The sequence below is a fragment of the Aphelocoma coerulescens genome, chromosome 13 (genome assembly GCF_041296385.1).
Source record: "Aphelocoma coerulescens isolate FSJ_1873_10779 chromosome 13, UR_Acoe_1.0, whole genome shotgun sequence".
NCBI lineage: Eukaryota > Metazoa > Chordata > Aves > Passeriformes > Corvidae > Aphelocoma > Aphelocoma coerulescens.
This window is the reverse complement of record NC_091027.1, coordinates 9,122,292-9,145,390: the sequence shown is the minus strand read 5'-3', so window position 1 is coordinate 9,145,390 and position 23,099 is coordinate 9,122,292. Positions and strand designations below refer to the sequence as shown.

The 23,099-nt window shown below is 46.5% G+C and overlaps 1 protein-coding gene across 1 annotated transcript; it reads left to right on the top strand.

The window, feature by feature from the left end:
- Nucleotides 1-484: 484 nt before the first annotated feature.
- On the top strand, nt 485-22,506 carry TGFBI (transforming growth factor beta induced). Its single transcript, XM_069029070.1, has 17 exons — nt 485-644; nt 4,911-5,009; nt 11,578-11,642; nt 12,629-12,786; nt 13,731-13,895; nt 14,590-14,736; nt 15,410-15,551; nt 16,104-16,316; nt 16,455-16,592; nt 16,832-16,977; nt 17,128-17,264; nt 17,776-17,906; nt 19,796-19,920; nt 20,829-20,931; nt 21,132-21,211; nt 21,578-21,602; nt 21,765-22,506. Exons 1-17 carry the CDS (start codon nt 532-534, stop codon nt 21,818-21,820), a joined length of 2,043 nt encoding a protein of 680 aa, XP_068885171.1. The 5' UTR covers nt 485-531; the 3' UTR covers nt 21,821-22,506.
- The last annotated feature ends 593 nt before the right edge of the window (nt 22,507-23,099 follow it).

The following is a 23,099-nucleotide window of genomic DNA, read 5'->3' as shown; positions in this document are numbered from 1 at the left end:
AGGCACTGAGGGGACCTGGGGAGGCAGCGCGGGTGACATTCCCCCGGCGTGGGCTGAAGCCAGGAGAGCCCCCGGGCAGGGAGATCACGAAGGGGCTGGAGCCGGTGGGACACCCGGAGCGTGGCAGTGCAACCACCCGCCCTGAGTCCCGACTGGGGGAAGGATGGAGGAAAAAGTCCGGATGAAGAAGAAAGTGGAGATGAAACACCGATCTGGGACGGGGGATACAGGACATCTCTGGCTGCTTCCCCCCCCCGCCGGGTCTGCGAGGCACGGACGGAGCGACGGGTGGAAAGACGGAGGGATGCAAGGGCGGGTGGGCGGACGGAGGGACGGATGGATGCCCTTCGCGGGGGGCGGCCCCTCTCCCCTCCTTCCCTCCCCTCCCGCCGGGCCGGGCCGGGCCGGGCGGCTCCGCTCCCCCCGCGGGGCCGCTCCCGCCCCCGCCCCCGCTCCGCCGCCGCATTTAACGGGGCTCGCCGCCGCCAGCCCGGCCCGTCCCGTCCGCCCGGTCCCGTCCCGCTCCCGGCCATGGTGCGCCCGCCGCTGCCGCTGCTGCTGCTGGCGCTCGGCCTCGCCGCCGCCGCCAAGTCCCCGTACCAGCAGGTCCTGCAGCACAGCCGGCTCCGCGGCCGGCAGCACGGGTAAGCGGCGTCCCGCGGGGACGGGGAGGGCAGGGGGTGGGGGGGAATCTCTTTTAAACCCTTTTTTCCCCTACGTTTTCCCGACTCCCGTCGGCAGCGGGCGGCCCGCGGGGGATGCGCCCGGAGCCGTCTCGCCCGTCCCGCGCAGCCCCGCGGGGTCTTTGTGCGGGCGCGGAGGCGGCGCCGAGCCGGGGCCGCGCGGGCACCGCGGGGAGCTCTCTCGGTAACCACTTCTTCCATTTCTTTCACTTTCATCCTCGGGTAGCTATTTTCTTTCGATAACTTTTCCGCTTTTCCGTCACGAAACTTAGTATTGCAGATGTCAGTTCAGACCCCTCAATGCTTCTTTATCAGTATATCCCTGTTGAGGAAAAAGGGGATAAAAATCCCTAGATTTTGAACCATTAAAGATTTTGTGGAAAGAATTGTCGTTTTCATGAATTTGTAGGAAAACAAAGGAAAATCTCTTCAATGTCTCAATGGAGTCAGCATCAACTTACTCTTTGACTGGAAACCCCAGTCAGTCTTGGAAGTTTTCTTGACAAAAATAATCACTTATTTACTCATAAACCTTACAAGATAGTGCCTACGGAAAAATGCATGTAGACCTCTCTTGCTTGATACACAGCATGTTACAGAGTGAGTACTTTAAGACTTCATTAATAGGCAGAAAACTAACCCAATGTTAACAACCAAGTTGTTTCCACTGTTTTTAAAATTTATTAAGAATTAGGAATGGTGAAAGGATGACAGACCTTTCAGCTGGCTTCCATCTCTCAGGATGGTGACAGTGATTGAGTTGAAGCTTCTGTTTAAGTGCATTGCTGGAAGCAGGGTCATGAAATGCTTTAAGTAAAAAAAAAACCTCCCAAGATTTAAATGTTGCAATTTGATACATTCTCTGGCAGGGATCCAGGTCAGAATTTATGACAAGGGATGTGCTGTTTGTATGTCTGATCAGGTACACAATCCAACAGGCAAATTCTGAGCTGATGTCTACTTGTAACAGGTCAATAATGCCAGAACTGCAGCAATTTATGTAGAAATACAGTGAGTCTTGTTCACCATCTCTGTGTGATGTGAAACTTAAGTAAATAGTTCTGCTGATAGTCCTGAGACTGACGTTTGCTCAGGCTGAGTAAGTTAGGGCAGCCTGGTGTAAATCAGTGCACTCATCTCTGCAGAGAGAAGCTTGGTATGTCACTCCCTGCACAATTAACAGAGGCACTGGGTAAGATGTGACTGCGGTCCACTCTGGTGCCTGAGATCTTTGGAAGACCCAAGGAACTGGAATGCCAGAACTTCCATCTGAGTTGAGATTAACCCAGTGTGGCTGACCACAGCTCTTTGCTCCCTGCTCCCGTTCTGATGGAGAGAGGGATTTATACCAAGCTAATTTTTGAACATACACAGACTTTTGAGCATCGATTAATGATGTGCCAAAGAGATACAGCAACACAAAACCAGCCCAAAACACAGTGGATGTGGGGCATGTTGTGTTGCTTGCAGGAGCCAGCTCCACAGGGACGTGCAACCAGGACTGCCACCCTTTGCTGTGAGCATCCCCCACACCATCAATGCCCCCATTGAGCCGAGAGTGAGTTGGGAGGCAGAGCTTGGCTCTACAGCAAAACTTGTATGTCTTAATTAACTTTTTTTAAAATGAATCAGCTCAAGTCAGCGAGAGGAGCTGAAAAGTGTATAAGGAACATTAACATTTGAAGATGAAAATGTGGGAGTGCTCTCCCCAAACCCACCCAGCTTTGTGGGCACAGCGTGATGCTGGGGAGCTCCATGGCCACAGTCCTTGCATCCTTACAGCTGGGGCTGTACATTAAGTTCTGCTCTTCTCAGGCTCTTCCCAAGGGCAGCCCCTGTCCCAGCAGCTCCCAGCTGCCGCTGCCAAGCAAAAGGCATTGGCTGAAGGGGAACAATAGGCAGTTTTATCCTGGAGTCAGAGCGGCTGGCTGGGAACGGCATGGCAAAGGTGATGAACTCCAACGAGGAGAGGGAAGAGTGTTGACAAATTCATTTTAAGCCAGACTGGGCAAGGAACCAGAACATGCAATGCGGGGAGCCGCTACTACAGCGTGCCTGCAGGAATCGTTGATAACTCAGTCCTGAGCGGGGATTTTTCCACACTGAGGAAAAACTGGAAAAAGGTTTTCTCCCATAAGGCAGGGAAGGAGGAGCAGCCCCACAGAACTCAGGGAGAAGGGAGCAAGGCAGTTCAATACAGTCCTGGAGGCACAAGGGTTTTCTTGGCAGGCTGCTCCTGGGGATGCAGGGGAAGTGATCAAACAAGTCCTTCAGTAGCCAGGCTTGTCAAGATGAATATTAGAGGGATTGTCCACTGCCGTCAGCCAGACGCTAAAATCGAGGCAAGGTTTGGAATTTCGATGTAATTGGAACCATATTTCGGCACGGCGGGGCCGGGTGGCCAAGGTGGGCTGAGTCAGAGAGCACAGACGTCTCTCTAAGTGATGATTTGGCTTGGAAGTTGCTGAGTCTGGGGCAGTTTGCACCAGCTGAAAGTTTGGTTTTGTGATTTCTAACTTTTTTTTCAGTAGGTTCTTGCTCCTTGTTCCCTGCCTTATATACAGAAACTGAATGAAATCCTTTCATGAAGAAACAAACTACCATTACTGGATGTGGCAGTAATGAGGGAAATGATGAGCTGAGTCCCCACAGGTCCTCTCTTTCCCCTCGGGGCAGGATGAAGGTGCCTGGGACACGCAGGGTCGGATGCTGCCTCCGCAGGGCCCTGCGGCAGCCGCACCAACAAAGGCTCATTGAAGGCAAGCCAGGCTCCCGCGGAGGCTGGCACTGGAGTCAGCCAGCATATAGGAGACCCTCAGGTTAATTCATGCTAATGATGGGCAGGCTGGCCCGTTTCGGGATGCCGCTGAAAAGCAAGCACGGCTGCAGGAGGACTCGGTGGTTGGGCTGCAAGCTCTGCTTTTGTTCATTTTGGGGGGCAAGCGGGCAGTGCCTCGGTCAAACGCAGCGGGACACAGGCTTCTGCCTGTTCTCCTGAGCAGATCAACGAGACCTTCACAAGAGCATCTCCAGACTCCATTCGGAGTTTCGTTTGTGCAAATGAAAACTCTGCCTTGGACAGCACAGAGCACTTCTGACAGGCTGAAGTGATGATTTATGCATTTTGCTTAATTATTTGTTTTCCCTTCATCTGCTTGGCAGCCAATACTCTGCATACTTTTGGTGATGCTGCTGCTACTGGGAGATGGTGTTGGTGTTGGGAATCCAGCCTCAGCTGGGCTAAGCATCCTCAGCTTGCTTGGGCATTTGCTACACCTCTGGTCAAGCCCAGAGGCAGTTGATGGCCTTGCAACACAGATCCATAAATCATATCTTTTGTGCTGACCACGTTTTGCCTACACACGTGGCCAGGGTTGCTGGCCACAAACCACAGAGATGGTGAGCCAGGCAGAGCAGAGAAATGCTGTGCTGGCCAAACCAGCAGCAAGGAAACTCCCAGCTCCAGCTTGACCACATCTCTGCTCACGGTGTTGCCACTTCTTAGAAAGCTGAAGAGCTGCAGTCGGCTCTCAGCAGGGTTACTCACACATGGAACACCAACCACCAGGCTTTTTGGCTGAGCAGGAGCTCTTGGTACCTTATGGGCTGATACAGCCACTCTTGATCTGTGCTGTCATATCTGGTGTGTTGAAACAGAGGAGGGCAGTGCTGCTGCTCCTCTTCCCCTCATTCAGCTCAGCATCCATGTCCAGAATTTGCTGAGTCTATCATACGGCAAAAGTTCTGGGTTTGGTGCAAGCCTGTAGGCTGATAAATATCTGTCTTACCTTTTTTATGTCCTAGACAATAAAATAATGGTTTCTTTTGGAAGGATTTGTATTATTACATAACTTTCTGAGGCTTTAGCTGTGATTCTGAATTTTAAGTAGCTGTTCACCATGGAAATTCTGACCAAAGTATTTTTACTTGATTTCTTTACGTTTTGGTGAGAGGTGGAACATGGAAAAAAGCCAAGAATTTGCACTCAGTAAAGAAAGAGATGCTCTGGAAGAGTCAAGAGAGATCTCTTTCACTGCTTCCTCCATTTAAGGATGGTCATTATAGGCCTAAATTGAGCAAGTTGACTTGCAGCTCTCAAGGTTTCCTCCCTTGCAGTCCCAGCAGGGCTTTTCAGGCACTGTCAGGTGGGGTCTGGCTCTGTGCTGGGAGTCAGCATTGAAGGAGGGAGGCTTACAGGACCCTCTTCTGCTCTGTCATTTCCTGCAGCCCCAACGTGTGTGCGGTGCAGAAGCTGATCGGCACCAACAGGAAATATTTCACCAACTGCAAGCAGTGGTACCAGAGGAAGATCTGTGGGAAGTCCACGTAAGTCCCTGAGTGCCAGACAGGGTCTCCCCAAAGACCCTGTTGTGGAGGTGGGTGCTGGGTGGGAGAAGCAGACAGCAGCTGTGGGATGTCAGAGCCCATGGTGTGGGTGTCATGTGTGTATGTGTTAAGAATTACTTTAGCTTTTTACCCCTAAGAAATATTTGTTTTTCTAAAACACTTTGATGTTAAGAAGAAAAAGTGCCATGTAAGTATAAACCCTGATGGTTTATTCTAATTGCATTTCTATGTATACTTATATAGCTCTCAGTGCTGTAATGAAGTGTGTACCAGATGTTTTCTAGTACTTAGCCCTGTCTGTCTCCATGATAGGCTCAATGCTGCCTAAATTTAAGAAATAAAAAAGGGGAAAAAAAGGCAGCCCAGAGTTGATGGATATTGGAGAGAACGTAAAATTCATCTCCATCTGTTTGCTTTGGAAGGGAAAACAAATAAAAGGAAAGATGTGTCAGCTTTAGCCAACACTCTGATGACTCCACCAGGAAAGTTAATCAGTCTTGCAGGCCAATTCCACGTCTAAAATTGCAAACAATAATATTCAAGTAGCTGTTGCATGAAGAATCTGTGTGAGCAGCCTCGGGACATTCTTTTGAAAGATGCAGTCAGCAGATAATTAAGGCTATGCATGCTTGACTATCTGCCAGGCTGTAGAGAAGGAGTGGGGAATCTTCTCCCTTGCTGTAATCCAGACTGGACTTTTGGACACACTGGCCCACAGCACAGACCATCACAACACCCAGGGTCAGTGCAAAGATTCCCTGAGCAGTCCTGGCTGTGGGATCAGAGCTGTGGGCCAGGTCTTGTCCTGGATCTGCAGGGTCAAGAACAGAGAGAAGAAAATCATCCCATGGGTTTCTCTCACGGCTCAATGTCAATTGTAATTAGAGCTATAGCAACATGCTGCTCTTTACTGCAGATTTGGGTTGCTGTCACTGGTGTAGCTGGGACACCTGGCCATCAGGATTCATGTCTGGTGTTGGTGTGGGGAGGAGGCAGGCAAGCCAGGAGTCACGGCTGTGCACAGCTTTAGGCTTTCATTGTACTTCACGTGAATTTGCCCTAAGAAGGAAAGTTCTGTACTTCAGGAGGATGTATTTCTGGATGTACCATGTAGTGTGTGCATACCATTGTTTTCCTTATGTCCAACTGTCCTAAAAAAGGAGAGGCAATAATGTAAAAACAAGCAACCAGCCCCCCTCCCCTTAATTCTACAAACACAAAAATTTGGAAAAGCCTAACTTGGGTGATTAGAGTTCAGGCTGTCATCTTGGCTGAATAATGGCCTTCTTGACATAAAATGGACGAGTTTATGGCACAGCAACATGGTCTCATCATTGCCTTTTCTGATAAGAGAGTAGCTTAGTATGTCTCCAAAGAAAACACGACCCAGCTGTGGATGTGGGAGAGTTTTCAGGGCTGTAGTCACTGAAAGGCAAAGCAGTCCAGCCATGGATTTCTTTAGCTCTGAAGCAAATGAGAAACTAACCTTATGTAACCCAAGTGTGCAGCTGTATTTGGCACAGACAAACTCATGCATCCGCTTATCTCTGGGAGGAGGTGGAATAACTGGCATCTGGCAGTATTTCATGATTTCATTTGAGGAGATGGGGTGATTTCTTCTACCTCATTTTCTCTGCTTTTACCCAAGTGTCTCACCCAATGATGCATCACTGAGAGAAAAGCACACAAACCATTAACCTGCCTGTTAACCTATGAGGTAATCTTTCCATTATCCACGGAATTTGCTCACTATTCTTTGTTTTACATCATCTCCACAATGGGTGTTATTGTCTTCTCTCCTCCCAGTCATTCTTGAGCCTGGGCCCCGCTTTCTCCTTTAGCAGTGCTGGTGCAGAACAAAAGACACATGCCTTGACTCGGATTTTCCAGAGGACCCTGGGACAGCTCTGATTACAAATGTTTGCTTGTGATGGCTCCCACTGGACGTGGTGTGCCTGGCATATGGAAGCAATCAGGAGTCATTTGGGCTATAAAGGACATGATGCATTATGCTGTAGCAGTCACTTTCTTTCAGCAGTGTCAGGAGTCTGATGCTGTGCTGTGCTGTGCTCAGGTGCCAGAGCCCAGAGAGCAGGTGGGCACAGCTGATGGTGCTCAGCATGGACCTCCAAACTGGCCCCTTCTGTTGGACTGAGCTGGTCTGTGAGAGGTTTTGAGAATACCACATACCCTTAAATGCCAGAAAAAGTCAGGATTTGGCATGTTTGTCATCATAACTCTGTGGATCCAGCCTTTTCTTGGGATCTGTACTCAGCAGTCCTCTCCTAAAGCTGTGTGCATGGTACTCTGGTTGGCAGGGGGATCCCTTCCATCAGCATGGGCATTTTCTCCTCCTCCTAAAAGGTTTTTCCCACCTGAGAACAGCAGTCCCGGGGAGGACACATTTGGCCCATCTCATCTACTTCACATTTGACCTGGCTTTTATCCTCCCTATTTGCTTAAATGGTCAGAGGTGCCACAAGCTGTATGTGTGTTGCAGGTGAAAATGCCTGGCTGTGGGATGGTAGTTTTGACTGCTTTGATTTCTTTCCTTTTCCTGCTCTGAGCACTGTTTCAAACAGGTAGTGGGGAGGGAGGTCAGTGACAACTGGCAGGAACTACCAAGGAGCAAAGCTGAGCTCCTGCAGAGCTGGTTCAGAGCAGACAAATTCATCCCTGAGCAAGGAAGGCAGAAAAGTTACTGCAAGCCTGTACAGCATAACTTCACTCGCTGTGGAATGATCACATCCTGCATCGGGCAGCTCCGAGTGACTGGAGCAGCAAGGAAAGCCAGCCTGAAAGACACAGATGTGCTTGGTCTTTAGCCTTAGCTCTGTGTGCCTCACCTTTGTGCTGCTGCTCCAGGCTGAGAGGGCTCAGACCCCTGGGCAGCAGCAGGTGCTGTGCTGAGCTCCTCTGTGGCAGAAACAGAGGTTACACCTTGGTGGGGAGACTCTGGGGCTTTGCAGACTTGATGCTTCTGGCCCACAGGGGTGGAGTAACTCCACTGGGGCTGTTTGTGCACAATGGAAATTTTAATTCATGCTTCAGAAGAAGACTCCTACCTCTTTATCTGCTTTTTTTTTTTTCCTCTGTTTTTCTCTGCCGAAATATTGGCTCACACAGTTACAGAGAAATTAGGTAGAGGATTTATGTAGAGTTTTTATTGTTGCTGATGAAGTGAGATAAGACAGTTGGCAAGAATTCTGACACTGCTTGGATTTCAAGGAGCACTGAGACAAAATTGTTTTGGTAATTAGGTAATTTTCCACTGTTGGTTATTCCAAAGCCAGAGAAATAGTTCATTTAGAGTATCTTTACATCACTTTGCCTGTGTATTTTATACTTTTCTACCTCCCTTATGCACTGGACTCATTATTACAGAATTGGGGTTGCAATGGAACACATCCCGACACAATGTTTTGTCTTGAAAATGAAAAGACAACTCATAAATTCTGGTTTGGATTACTTTTTGAGGAATAACCCATTAATAGATTCCTTTTTTTTTTTTTTTTTTTTCTCTTGAAATTAACTTTCCTTTTTTCATGTCTGATGCACTTTTCTCAGTTTAGAAAAAGATTACTGGCACTTATTTTACAAAAACAAAACATATGGGCTTTATTACAGGAAATTATTACAAATGGATCTTTTTCCACTAATATATGCCTAAGCTTATTTTTATTACCTTGAAAAATGCACTTAAAATTTAATTTCAGCTCCTAAGAATGCAACAGCAGTGGAACAATGACTAATAAAAGCCTAAACTAAAGGAGCTTGCTTCTGGAGGCAGACACAGATAGACATTTAAGAAATAGTGTTTCGAAACCAGAGGCTAAAAAACTATAGATTTGTCTTGAAATTACTCACTGAGGAGGTCAGGAAATTGTGGTCAAGGCATTGCAGAGTGGATGACAAATGCTCTTTGTGTTAGGGCAGTGCTGATCTAACCCACATCTCTGGCATCCGCTGTGTCCCGGAGGATGGTCTGTGGCCACTGAGCAGACAGCAGAAACAGGGATGGACAGGGCAGTTCCAGAGGCTTTTGTGCAGAACCCACTGTGTGGAGCAGTGGCTGGGAGGTGTTCAAGGGAAGTACTCCTCCCTGGGCAGCAGACTGGGGCTCCGGCCCAGCTGGTGCAGGATGTGTCAAGAGCAGCCTCCCTCCCCCATGGATGCGTAGGGCACAGCAGCACAGAGGTGCAGAGCATCCTTCAGCCACGGCCCTGCTGCTCCTTTCCAAGGGCTGGAGGTGGCTGCAGGACCAGTTGGGAACGTGCCCTGGGCCCACCCCTGAGCAACCCCTTGAATGGTGCCTTTGGGTGGGCTGGGTGGTCTTGTGCTTCCACCAGCCATGGGAGGCCAAATGCCTGAAGCTGAAGCTGTGTTTAATAACCACCATCTCTGGCTCCTTGTAGGTGCCAACCCTTGGCTGAGCCTCTGTGTTCACCTGGCCCTTTGTAGCAGTTTGCCAGTGCTTGGAATGGTGATGTGCCAGACACATACCAGGTGGGGCTGAAGGTCACCTTCAGTGGGAGAGTGAGACAGGGGACTTGAGGGAGTTCCTGCCTGAGTGGAGCTCACCCCATTACTGCCTTGGTGCTTCTTGCCATGAGCAAGCATCTTCCTGCTGGAGATGCCCACAAACCCACTGAAAAGCAGGAGATGCAGTCATGGAATCACAGAATGGTTTGGCTGGAAAGGGACTTCAAGCACCATCCAGTTCCACCCCCTGCCATGGGCAGGGACACCTTCCACTGGACCAGGTACCTGCATCCCTTCCCAGTGCCCTCCCCTCCTGGCAGGCACCTTGGGGGCTGGGGCAGCCCTGACCCAGTGTGCCACAGGCTGTGTTCATCCATGTCCTGCCCCTTTGGAGCAGCTCATTAATCTCCAATTGATCTATAAGTAAGGCTTTTAAAGCCTTCGTCAGCACTCAGGAATTATTTATGCTGAACTTTGGAATGATTTCTCTTTAATCAGTTCTTCATCTTTGATTACAGGTCTGAACCAAGGGAACTGTCTAGACTGGATTTAGTTTCTAGGGTGAAAAAAAGAAAAATTGGAGGTAGGGGAGGGAAGTGGTGAGGGAAGAAAGTGTGTGTTTCCAATGAACACAAGACAGGGGGGCTGGGAAAGTGGAGCAGCAGGGTGTTAAGATCTCCAGTAGTCAAAGGAAGGGATTGCTTTAGGCAAACTCTTTCCCACATGGAATATATAATGTCTAGACAATCAGTCTGGGTTTGCTTTGTAATTCTCTTAGGAAACCATGACACAGAATTTATTTGCTTCTGTCACAGAAAAGCAGGTATTTGTTTCACTTTCTGGCTCTTAATTACCCTGAAGAATTCCCTATTAAACCCCAGGCATTTCCACTGTTTGTTAACAGTTTTAAAATGATGACAAATATCTGAAGCTGGAGGATTTTCCTCTCTGTTTGAGTGAGCGTGCTGAGCCTCGGCAATACAGCATCCTACTTGTCTCGAATCCAGCTGGGAGCACAGAGGAAATGCTTGTCTTTGGGAGGAACACCTATTCCCTGGCTCTCTCAGCCTATCAATCAGGTGGCCTTACTCCTTTCACACCAAGTATAGAGGAACAGGTGAAAGAATCCCCTGGGAAAAATAAACAGGCAACTTCTGGATTGATTTTTACTGATTTTTTTCCCTTTTTCTTTTTGCTTTTTTTTCTTTTCCCTGTTAATACCAAGCCATGTTCCCTCAAATGGCCACCTTTGAGAATCAGATTATTTGTTTCTCATCGAGCTGCAGATGATGGATGCAGTTTTCAGGGAGCTCTGGCTTATTTAGGGTCTGCAAATCGGCAGGACAGCCCAGGATGGTGTCTCTGACCCCTTTGGTTTTACTGGGTGAAAGTGCTGCCAGTCAGAAGGAAGTGCTGCTTTGAAGGTGCTCACATGGACACAGCTGTGCCTGGCTGCCTGTGGATGCACATCCCACTGCTGGTGAAGTTTCTCCTTGCAGGGCTTTTCCCAAGTCCTTGTGCCAGTGCACATATCTGAGAACAGGGTTCTCCTTTCCCTCCAGGTCTGTCTTGTGGATTTTGCCATAAGTAAGCAAATAATTTCTGGTGGTGGACTAAAACAGGGTGAAATGAGAGGGAAATGCTTGGCTGGTTTGGTCAAACAGCCACGGTGGAATTGCGGGTATTGGCTGAACAGTGATGAGATGTGACAGCAGCAGTCAGCCGAGGAGATCCCCAAATCCCGTGGGAAATGTGCCCAGATGAACCAGCACTGGCAGTCTTGTTGGGACTGTGGAATCAGTTTCCATCCACTGTTTGTACAAAGTCTCCTGGAAAGTGTGGTTTTGAAAAGAAATTGTGTCTGCTTTTGTTCTGTGGAGAAATTGGCAACATGCAGCCCTGAAGGAGATAAAAAGTGTGGTTTGTCTTTTGCTGAAGTCTGTATTTCTAATGAAGAGTCTGCTTGGAAACATCCCCAAATATGGATGGACCCAGAACTGTAGCAAACAGAGAAAAAGCAGCAAGATACTGTTGGTTAATCTGCTGTATCCATCTCTTATTCCAGGGTAATCAGTTATGAGTGCTGTCCTGGATATGAAAAAGTTCCTGGAGAAAAAGGCTGCCCAGCTGGTAAAAATATGTTTGACATTTTTTAGACTTCTTAAAATTATACAGCTGCCTAGTAAAGGGAAATGTTAGAAAATTGCTCGAAGTGGATTTGATTTTTGCAATTTATGCGCTGTATTGCCATGAACAAGTCCAAAATGGACTCGGTGGAGGACTAGCCAAGGGTCAGATCAGCTCCAAAGCATGCTAAATGTTCCAGACAACTTAGAACCTTGGATATAATTGAACTTAATCGAGCATGGGAGGGCCATAGGGAACTACTTATTCCAGCAAGTAATATATATTTTTGGCAATGCAATGCAAAGGAATGATAGAGTAACAGACAGCTCTGCCAGTCTCTGCTCATTTTTATTTTCACAGATTCATAGAATGGTGTGGGTTGGAAGGAATCTTAAAGATTATCTGGTTCCAACCCTCTGCCATGGGCAGGGACACCTTCCACTATCCCAGGTTGCTCCAAGCTTCATCCAACCTGGCCTTGAACATTTTGGCAAGCATGGGGTTAGCAAAATCACATTTAGTTGATATTAGGGGGGAATTAACTGGGTTTATTGAAGAAAGCCATATTCTGCTTTTGCTTTTGCTTTTGGTACACTTCCTTCCACAAAAGTCTGATGTCTCCAAGTTAACCACATGGGCTGGTGCAAGTGGTCAGTGGAGACTGAGACCAGCAGTGTCCAGCACCAAATCCTAAAAGCCTGAATACAAACAGGATTGTGTGAAAGCAATCAATATCTTTGCTTGCCTAAATCCCATCTGTATAAATCCAGAATAAGTCCATTCAAACTTGCAGAAATGCAGTAGATCCTGGATTACACTGCTGTAATTGAGGGTGAAGCAGTCAGGCCATGATTATTTATTATCTAATTAATGAACAGATACCAGTCCCCTGATGTGCTTCATTTCCCCAAGCGTTCTCACCAGCTATGCTTTAATTCAGTCAGAAGAATGAATGATGTTTCTGGGAACTCAACCTTCTCTTCTTTCAGCTCTGCCACTTTCAAACATCTATGAAACCCTGGGAGTGGTTGGGTCTGCCACCACACAGCTCTACTCCGACCGCTCCAACCTAAGGCCAGAAATTGAAGGACCTGGAAGTTTTACAATTTTTGCTCCCAGTAATGAGGCCTGGGCGTCCTTGTCTGCTGTAAGATAATTCCTCTGCTTTCTCCTCTTCCTCTGATTTTCCCTAGTGGAGCTCCAGCTCTGCAGGGGTCTGGCAGGATAGACATAGCACTGATAGAAGAAGGACTGTGGATTTCCAAGGTGGTCCATCAGCTCCAGAGCTTTGCTTCTGAAGGATCCCATCACTAGAGAGATGTGGATGGAGAAATCCCCTCATTCAGTTTTCCCTGCCTGTTGCTATTAGAGATTGCATTGAGACCTGCAGCAAGAAGCTTCCCATCTCTTTCCAGTTTTCTTGTTGACCCTTATATTGCCATTCTGGTTGTTCTTAATTTGTACAAATAGCCTGTCCCAACTGGAGCCTCGGTAATTCCCACATGAGTGTTTGCCATGCTCAGTTAGATGTACATTTCCTTTACATCCATTTTCATTTTCTCACTCTGTGTCTTGTGATATTTCTACTCCTGAAATGGTCACTGCTGTCCTGCTGGTGCTCCCATCCCAGTTGAGCCTCCCTGTGAACAAGAGCAAGAACAACTACTCGGGCAGGGAGGAGGGATATTTTTGGGTCTCCCCACTGCCAAGCCTCTGCCCCAAATGCCCCAGCAGAGCCCCTTGCAGGGATGATGCTGTTGGGAAAGGTCTTTCGGTAGTTTGTCCATGGCCCTGTTGCCTTACTGCTCCACTCATACTGTAATGATCCCACTCTGGAGCTGCAGTCATCTCTTTGTCTGCCAAGTACTGAGGGTGTCAGAGCTGTTAGCTGCTTTTCTAAGGCAAAAGATAAAGTTTTGAGAAAGTTGAGCACTTAATTTACACAAATGGCATGAAGCTGAGTGAATCACTTAATATTCATGCCCATGCCCTCACCCTGGAAGCACTCTGGGTGCAGTCAGACCTCCTGGTCCTCTCCAACAGCTGCCTAATTGCACTCAGTACTGAAAAATTGATTTTTCTGGTTTTCAGGAAACTCTGGATTCCTTAGTCAGTAATGTTAACATTGAGCTGCTCAATGCCCTCCGCTACCACATGGTGAACAAACGGGTCCTCACGGATGATCTGAAACATGGGACCACCCTGAACTCCATGTACCAGAACCTGCCTATCCAGATCCACCACTATCCCAACGGGGTAAGGCACTCACAGAGTCAGAGTGGCTCAGGCTGGAGGGGACCACAGTGGGTCATCTGGTCCAACCTCCCTGCTCAAGCAGGGGCATCCCAGAGCACTGGGCACAGGATTGTGTCCACATGGTTCTGGGTATTTCCAGTGAGGGAGACCCCACACCCTCTCTGGGAAACTTGTTCCAGTGCATGGTCACCCACAGTAAAGAAGTTCAGCATGCTTGCTTTTTGGCTGCCTTGCAGCTCCTACGCTGTCCTTGGGCCTCCAGGACTCTGTAAGGCTTAGGCTGATCTAAGTATACATATTTTGTATACTTAAATCATGTGATTTAAGATACATACTTTGAAGGAGTTGGAAAGAATACTTATGAGCAGATGGTTTCCTCAATGCTGTTGCAGGGCAGTTGCCCACGCTGCTGTGTAACTGTGCTTGCCCAAGTATTGGTTGTGGCTTATTTTATTAGTCTTGAGGGTAGACAAAACCACTGATGATTTTCAACGCTCTTTGAACATGAAATATTTCAAACATTCTTGGTAGAACGTTCTCATTCTTGATGTGTCTTTTAAGGAAATCACATTTCTGCTCTTGCTGATTCAATAAAGTGCTCACTGCATTTGAAATAGAAATAGAAAAGCAGCAGAGGGTGCTTGACCTTCTGGTTTTAGTGTATGTAACACCCCATGGCTCGTTCCCTCTGCAGATTGTGACTGTGAACTGTGCCAGGCTGTTGAAAGCCGACCATCACGCCACCAACGGAGTGGTTCATGTCATCGACAAAGTCATCGCCACCACTACCAACACCATCCAGCAGATCATTGAGACTGAGGACAGCCTGGAAACCCTTCGGGTGAGTTAACACATGGGTGCTCCAGGCCTCCTTAAAGATGCTCAGTCACCCCACTCCCAGTGAATTGTCCTGAAGAGCTTTGGCATTGTCTTGGGCTGACCCTGGAGCTGCTGATGAAATCCTCATACCAATGTAGCTCTTTTTGCTTTAGGAAGAGAAGTGTTTGCTATCACTGCAAGTAGGGTTTTATGACCATAATTGTCACCCTTTGATGGCTGTTCAAAAAAAGAGATAGACTGAGTCTGTCTCCTCACTCTTGTGAGGGAGTCTCAGCCCTAGGAAACATTAACTGTTTTAATTTGATGTGTCCTGATTTATTTGCTGAAAATGCACAGGGGATTTACAGTTAGCCAGCTGTGGGTTCTGATCTGAGTTATTCACTGGAATTACTGTGACCCTTTCCAGGCATATCTGGGTATTCGAACTAACTCTCAGTCTTGCTAAAAAAAAAGGGCTCTTGTGCTCAAATTTCTGGAACACCAGAGAACCATGGGGCTGGGTCAAATTTATAACGGGACCAAAGTGCTGAATGAAGCTATTCAGGATTTTTTGTAAGTCCTCTGAAATTATAAAAGCCTTAATAAATCTGGCCCTCAGTGTGTGCCTGGACAAAGTTTCTAACCTTTTTATTCTGTCTGAATGTGTTTTGCCCCCTCTCCTTATTTCTCCGAAGACTGCTGTGGCTGCATCTGACCTCAGCAGCTTGCTGGAAAGCGAAGGCCAGTACACACTCCTGGCTCCAACCAATGAAGCCTTTGAGAAGATCCCACGAGAAACACTGAACAGGATCTTGGGAGACCCAGAAGCCCTGAGGGGTAAGTGCTTGTTTACTGAGGCCGTTGAAAGACTGAAGAGTATTTTTCAGTTCTTTTAATTTTTTCTCAAGGACATCTCAACAGCTCCTTGATACACTCTGACAACAGCTGCAGTAAACAGATGTGACAGAGTCTATCTTTTTTAACTGGACAGCCCAGAGCCCTTTGGTTGTAGATGTGGCAGAAGGAGTGGCAACCAGATACGGATGAGGGAGCTGAGGCAGTCCCTTTTCTGAATTTTCTTTTAGCACTTTATGTGGTGGTGATTTCTTTTGATCCAGCAAGATGCAAGAAAAGTAGTATCTAATCAGTGTAACTTCCCCTGGCAAGTGAGTAGAATACCCACATGAAGCCTTTCAAAGTTGGCAAAAGTGTATAAAAAGTGGCTCTTTTTAGGCATTTTATTTCACAGGCTGTGGAATTAAAATCAGCACAATTTAAAATGACTGCATTTTATGGAGTACACCCTGGCCATTGAACAGGATCCCTAAAAGCTGCAATACTTTCATAGCTGCTTTTTGCAGCTCACTGAGACACTCATCTCTCTCACAGACCTGCTGAACCATCACATCCTGAAGTCAGCCATGTGTGCTGAGGCCATCATCGCTGGCCTGACCATGGAGACTCTGGAAGGAACCACCTTGGATGTGGGCTGCAGTGGGGAAGAGCTGACCCTCAACGGGAAGCCCATCATTGCCAACAAGGACGTCCTGGCAACCAATGGCGTTGTACATTTTGTTAATGAGCTGCTGATCCCAGACTCAGGTACTGGTGCCTCTCTGCATCTTTCTTTCTGTTGCCTTTCTTTTGTCTATTTTTTCAAGGAAATGCTGGATTTAGAGGGCACAGTGATGAGTGGATAGCCTTTAATGCAAGGCTATTATGTGTTGCTTTTCTTTTCAGCTAAGACTGTGTTTGAGCTGGCACAAGAATCTGAAGTTTCCAAGTCTACAGACCTTTTCAGACAAGCTGGTCTCAGTTCTCACCTAACTGGCAGTGAGCAAGTGACCCTCCTTGCCCCAGTGAATAATGTGTTCAAAGGTAAACCACAGATTAAATCCCTTTCTTCCATCAGCTTGGGCCACAGATCTCCTTCAAACAGTCTTCAGCCAAGTTTCAGTGCACAAGTATGCAAATCCTCTCTCAAATGCCTCAAGGCAGTGGCATCTAGCTTTACAATTTAAAACTGATATGGGTAATACTCTGTATTTGAATGGGTTTTAGTGTCTCAATAGTAATTTTAAGTGGATCACTGGTTCTTTCCATACTTTTTGCTGCAGATGGACTCCCTATTATTGACAGCAACATGAGAAACTTGCTTCTGAACCACATTGTCAAAGACCAGCTCTCCTCTAAGTATCTGTATCATGGACAGAAACTGCAGACTCTGGGGGACAAGGAACTGAGAGTTTTTGTGTACCGCAATGTGAGTCCTTCCCGTGTGCTGAGTGATGCTCAGTGTTCTAATGTTACAGCTATCGTGTAAAAAGTGTAAATGGTCATTGTGGAAAGTGTCAAAATCTCTCTTTTGAAGCATATTCTAATGAAGTCTTTTTTTCTGTGATTGTGTTTGCAGAACCTCTGCATTGAAAACGCCTGCATTGCTGCCCATGACAAGAGGGGAAGGTTTGGGACCCTGTTTAGCGTGGACAAAATGTTGACTCCACCGACTGGCTCAGTGATGGATGTTCTCAAGGCAGACCATCGCTTCAGGTGACCTTTCGGTGCTTCCCAAGCGCCAGTTAGGAGCAGAAGAGCTGCCAAAGCAGTTTCTATTTATTAGGGGTTGTAGTCATGACAATGTGTATGTTTTTTTAGCATAGAAAGATCATCCAAAACCATGATCTCTCTAAATTATAGGGAGTGAAACTTCAAATAACCCTCAGCCAAATGTGAGCCAAGAGTAAGCGGTTCCCTTAGTACCATAAAAATCTGGCTCTGAAGCCATCTCTGCCCATCAGGTCCATTGTGGCCAGACCTCTCTGTCTCCCCATACCATTTGGTTCCCCATGGACTCAGCACTCCCAGGTTCCTTTGCCCTTGCTCATATGTTCTCTTTGGACCTCACAGGCTCATTTCCTTCCTAATCCTCATTTTGGTTATTTGATTTGCTGGACTGCAGAGGGATTTCACAGTTGTAACTTCCCAGCTCTCTTGAGCCCAGCATGCAGTTGACCAACACAGTGGTTTGCAGTGAAGCATTTGATGCATGTTTGCTTTGCAGTACGTTGGTGGCTGCAATCCAGTCTGCAGGTCTGACAGAGAACCTGAACAGGCCGGGAACCTTCACGGTGTTCGCTCCAACAAATGAAGCTTTCCGAGCCATGCCCCAGGGGGAGCTCAACAAACTGATGGGTGAGCATGTCTAGAACATTTAGGTGGCGAGCTGCTGTGTGTGACTGCTGATACCTGGAGGAATGGCCAAGTTTCTCTGCTGTATCTTATTCTTTGTCTCTGTCTGTTGGAAGCATGAGCTTCCTACCCAATGGACTTGCATAAGCAGAAAGCTGAGGATGCACAGAGTGGCACTGAATTCCCCAAGTGGGGTTTATAGTGCCTGTGTTCTTGGAAGACATGTTTGTAGTGTGTGTCACAAACTCACTACAACTTCAGTTTGGCTGTGCTGGTGGTGTAAGCGAGATAAGTCACAGATGTTTCTAAAGGAACCAGTGAGGTCTCTGCCCTTTTCAAGGATGAAAGAAGTGAGAATGTGACTCTTGACCACACCAGATCAGGGTGTCTAAAGAAATTTTTGCAAAGAGAAGACATGATCCACATGCAGCCTCAAGTTACACTGTATGAAATTTAACTACTGAAAGGCTGGGGCTGTTTCTCCTTCTACATATACATGGACAAAGCAGAAGGTCCAGTCTAATCCTGGGAAACCAACAAATGTTCCATTTGAGCGCAGCTGAAGACCAGTATTTGAAAAGCAAAGGCATGCAGGCTGGGTGTGGAAAAAAGCATGGGAATGTTTAATAACTCCCTTCTGGATAAGCAGCACAATCTTTTATTTTGTTCATGTTGAAAACTGGTTGTGGTTGGAAACAATGTCAGGTATTTGAATGCAATGTCTTCTTGTCATTAAAACCCAGCCAAACATTGACATCATAATTTGGGAAGCATCTGCCCATGGTAGCTGGTTATCCTTTTAAGTGCAGGGATGTGGAACCTGTAATATCAGTCCAGTCTTATGCTTAATATATAAATATTTCAGAAGTGTTTTGCAGCCATTCTAAATGGCTGCAGGAATGAAGATTCCCAGATGCAGACACTTCAGATGTTCTTTTCTCACACAAATGTTTAGCTTATGCTCTGATGAAGAAGTGGATCATGCTGGTGAGGGCGTGCAGAGTGAACTGTGGCCACCCTCGGAAACCATAATGGAAAAAGGCTTGTATGCAATCCTTAAAAGCATTGAAAGAAAAGGTCCCCCTGGCTGAGGGAGCTACTCTGGTGTTGTAGATGGAGGCCACCTTTGCACTAGCTGTCTGTAGTGCTTGTCAGTGACCCTGTCTGTCTGTGGGGCTTGTCAGTGGCCCAGCATCCTCTGAAGGAGAAGATGGAGAAGCGCTGCTGGCCCGCTCTGTGCATGTCACCGCCTCTTCTGGAAAACAGCTGGTGCAGGAAAAGCACCTTATCTTTCTAAAATCTGTTTCAAAGCACAGCTGTATGAATAGAGACTCAGTGGGATGGTATCAGGGCGTCAGTCCATGAGACATTAGTGTCATTTCTCCTGCACTTTTCCCCTCCCTACCCAGCTGTGAGGATTGTTGCCAAGTGACACTGGCCTTGGTGACATTTGAAAATATCAGAATGCCCTATCTGCTTCTTTATTTCACATGGGTCTTTCCCCACCCCATCCCAAACTTCCTTGGGAAGTGAAAGCAGCAAGAGAAGCAGGTTAATGCTGTGCGCAGTGAGAGAATGAGGGATGAAAACCCAAGAAAGAGGGAATTCATGTGTAGGGCAGGCTTGGTAGTACCAAGGTGGGACATTGGGAGAGTGTCCTTCTGGACTTGTTGGAATCCTCACCTGCCCAGGCAGGAATGGCCTCAATGCCTTAACCAGGTCCTTCTGCCAGGTTTTTGGTTTTGGTTTGTTTTTTTAATTTTACATTGTTTTTTTACACTTTCAGGAAATTATGGTGTTTTCCATGTAATTCCATTCCAGCATATTTCCAGTGAAATATGGGAAGCAAGTGCTGATACTGGTTTGTAGATGTAAATGTTTTCTTCCCCCAGGTAATGCCAAGGAGCTTGCCAACATCCTCAAGTTCCACGTGGCTGACGAGATCCTGGTGAGCGGCGCGGTTAATGCCCTGGTGAGGCTGAAATCCCTGCAGGGAGATAAACTGGAAGTCAGCATGGTGAGTCACCTCAGATGGGCTTCTGTGGTCAGCAGGGCTGTCCAGTGTGTGTCCATGTCAAGGACCAAAGCACGTCTGTGCTCGTGTGGATGGTGTGGGAACATCTCCCGAATGTGTGCGCAGTCCCACCAGTGTTTGCTGGGCTGTACTGGAGGGACTGTTGCCATGTGTTTAACAAGCTGGAAGAATGAAATGTGGTTTCCTTCAGCTTTCTCCCCAGAAGACCAATTGTAAATGATTTCCAAGAGCTGCTATAAATTTAACCCTGAGTCGGGGGGGTGGGGGGGGGGGGTGTGGAACATAAATAAATGAAATGAATAGCTTGTTCAGCTAACATATCTCTTTTTGTGTAACAAAAATGATCTCTGCATGGCCTCCCTTAGCACAGCAGGATTTATTTAGATATATAATTTCATTTCACAAACTCTACACTGCATTCAGAGAATATAGGATCCTCTACTGAGGAAAAAAATAATTTCAGAAAATAAGTAATCATGGCCCACTCTATGCATAAGAAAACACAGGACAAAAATGGAAGGGACAGTGTTTCCAGGTGCATTGAATTGGCCAATGTGCATGCTAGACTCTTCCCATGTCCAGTCCTGCTCTGCCCTCTCCTGATCCCATCTCCACAGCCATCTCCCTGGCAGGTTGCTGGTGGGTGTGCTCTGCTGTCATGGGACAGCATTCCCAACCCGTGCACTGAGGAAGTCCAAAGCCTGCAGCCATTCCAGGACAAACTGCTCAGGCTATAATTTGTTTTTATATTCTCCTTAATTGGCAAGAGGAATGAAAATGCCTTCAGTCATCCAGTAAATGAATGAATGCAAAGTGAGGGATTTTTTTAATAACATTGGAAATGACAGAAGGTTCTCATCTACTTTTTATTTTTTTCTTTTACTGAACAGAAAAACAACGTAATACATATCAACAAGGAGCCTGTTGCTGAAAGTGATATCATGGCCACAAATGGTGTCATTTATGCTGTGAATTCTGTCTTACAGCCACAGGGTAGGTCCACGGTGAGAAATGTACAGAGCCAAGCCTTGTTATAGCAAAACTGCTTTGGGAAGGACTGGGGACACGGGGCAGTGGCTTCAGTTTGGTGAGGAGGGATTAGTCTGTTGTGGGATTTTCAACAGAAAATAGTGGAAGAAAGCAGCCTGCATGCTCTGACTAGTATTTCAATGCTCTCAATGTCCCACCCTTAGCCTCAAGGCCACAGGAAAGAGGTGATGAACCTGCAGATCCCGCATTAGAAATCTTCAAACAGGCATCTGCTTTATCCAAGGTAAAAGGGAAAAATCTCTCAATGTAAAACTGCCAAAATTAAATTTTTGGTAACAATGATTGGAGGATCATTTCACATTCATATGCTGACTTCCAAGGAAAGTGAGTGTATGTGTTTCATAGAATGATCTTCTTGCATGATTTAATAATATAAGAAATAATACATTTTGCAACACAAAGCCTCAGTTTGCAGCACCCTGTGAATGTAACCTTGACATGGTACTATTATATATCAGCTTCCAATAATGAAGAGTCACTCATCCCTAGTTTTTGGAGACTAAGGATAAATATATTGATGTGCAAACTGTTCTTATGGCTGTTGGAGATTTGTTGCATCTGTGTAAACCCTTGTTTTGTTTCCATGCAGGTTTCTCAGAGGAATCCTCGACTAGGTAAAACAACTTCTCCAGCTCATTTCTAATTTCCACTGTGCCCCCCATCCTCTCAAGAGGAGTTTCTCCTGTGCTCTAAGCAAGATGTAGCATGGCTGGGAGGAGAGGGGGCAGGGGGATGGTTTGTGTCTGTCCCACCCAACTTGCTCTTCTCCTTGGCAGCACCCGTCTACTCCCGGATACTGGCGAGGATGAAGGAGAACTCGAGTGGATTCTGAGCCCATCGTGAGCAACCACAAGTCAGTGCCTCCATCCCATCCACTCCGGCTCACAGCTGAAGAGAAGGACAGAACCATTTTTAAAAACCAAATATCACCCTCAAATTTTTTTTTGTTTGTAATGAAACGGATAGGAAAAATGAAAAGCCATATATATATATGTATATATTTTAAGACCATTTTTATTTGGTTTTGACTTTAAAGTTCCCAGAGCGAGAAAATATTTTGAGGTTTTTTGTTTGTTTGTTTTCATTTTTATTTTGTTTCTTTTTTTAATAAAAATTATTCACTAATTTTCAATTTGAAATGTACCCCGTTTTGGGCTTGATAAGTACATCCAAGGGCAGGTGCTTTTTTTTTTTAAACAAGCATGTCCTTCCTTCTTCCCTTGGATTTTAGAAGTCTTCCATGAAATTCTGAATTGAAGGCTTTTATCAAAATTCTCTCTATTGACATTGAGAAAATTGCATAGTTATAAGCTATGGTTTGAAGCATTCTCTTTTTTTAACTGGGTTGGGTTTTTTTATGCCTATGGGTTATAACTGTGCTGCATTTTGTTCACAAGATCTGAAATGAGAGTTCTCCCTGGCTGAAGCTTTCCAGTAAAGGATCCATTTTTAATAATGGTTGTTTTTTAATAAAAATTAAAAATAAAATCAAAAATATAAATATGAAAAGTGATGACAGTGCTTGGTTGGGTTTTTGTTTGGTTTGAATTGCCTGATGGCACCAGGTGGTCAGACCTGAGCACTGGGAAGGAGGGGAATCAGATTTGGCTGGATCAGCTGTAATAGGTCTAATAGTTACCTGAGTGGAATGGCAAAGCATTTCTCCTCTCTGATCCTGGCCTGGGATCATTTTTTGCGGATACTTTCATGAGCAGTCACTGTCACACACTCCAAGGAGCACAGGGCAGCCATGCACATCCCTCCCACTGGCTGCTCAGCCACCTTTGCTGGCAGCTGGAGCTCAGTGCCACATCCCGAGCTGCCAGCAGCATTTACTCACCATCATGGCTTTATATTCACTCCCTGGTAGTTATTAAGTTGGTGAAACCCAGCAGTACGAGGCAAAAAAAAGAGTCAAGTGCAGGATACAAAAGACTCAGATTGTTTTGGTTGCCCTGGCTGAGAAATACCCTGATAGTCCTCCTCCAATTAAAAGCCCAAACTGAAATCCCACATGCTTGGAACCATCTGCATAACCCAAATGTGTGAAAAATATCCAGCTCTTCTTTTATCTCTTCTTTTATTCCTCTTCCTCACCATACCCCTCTCAT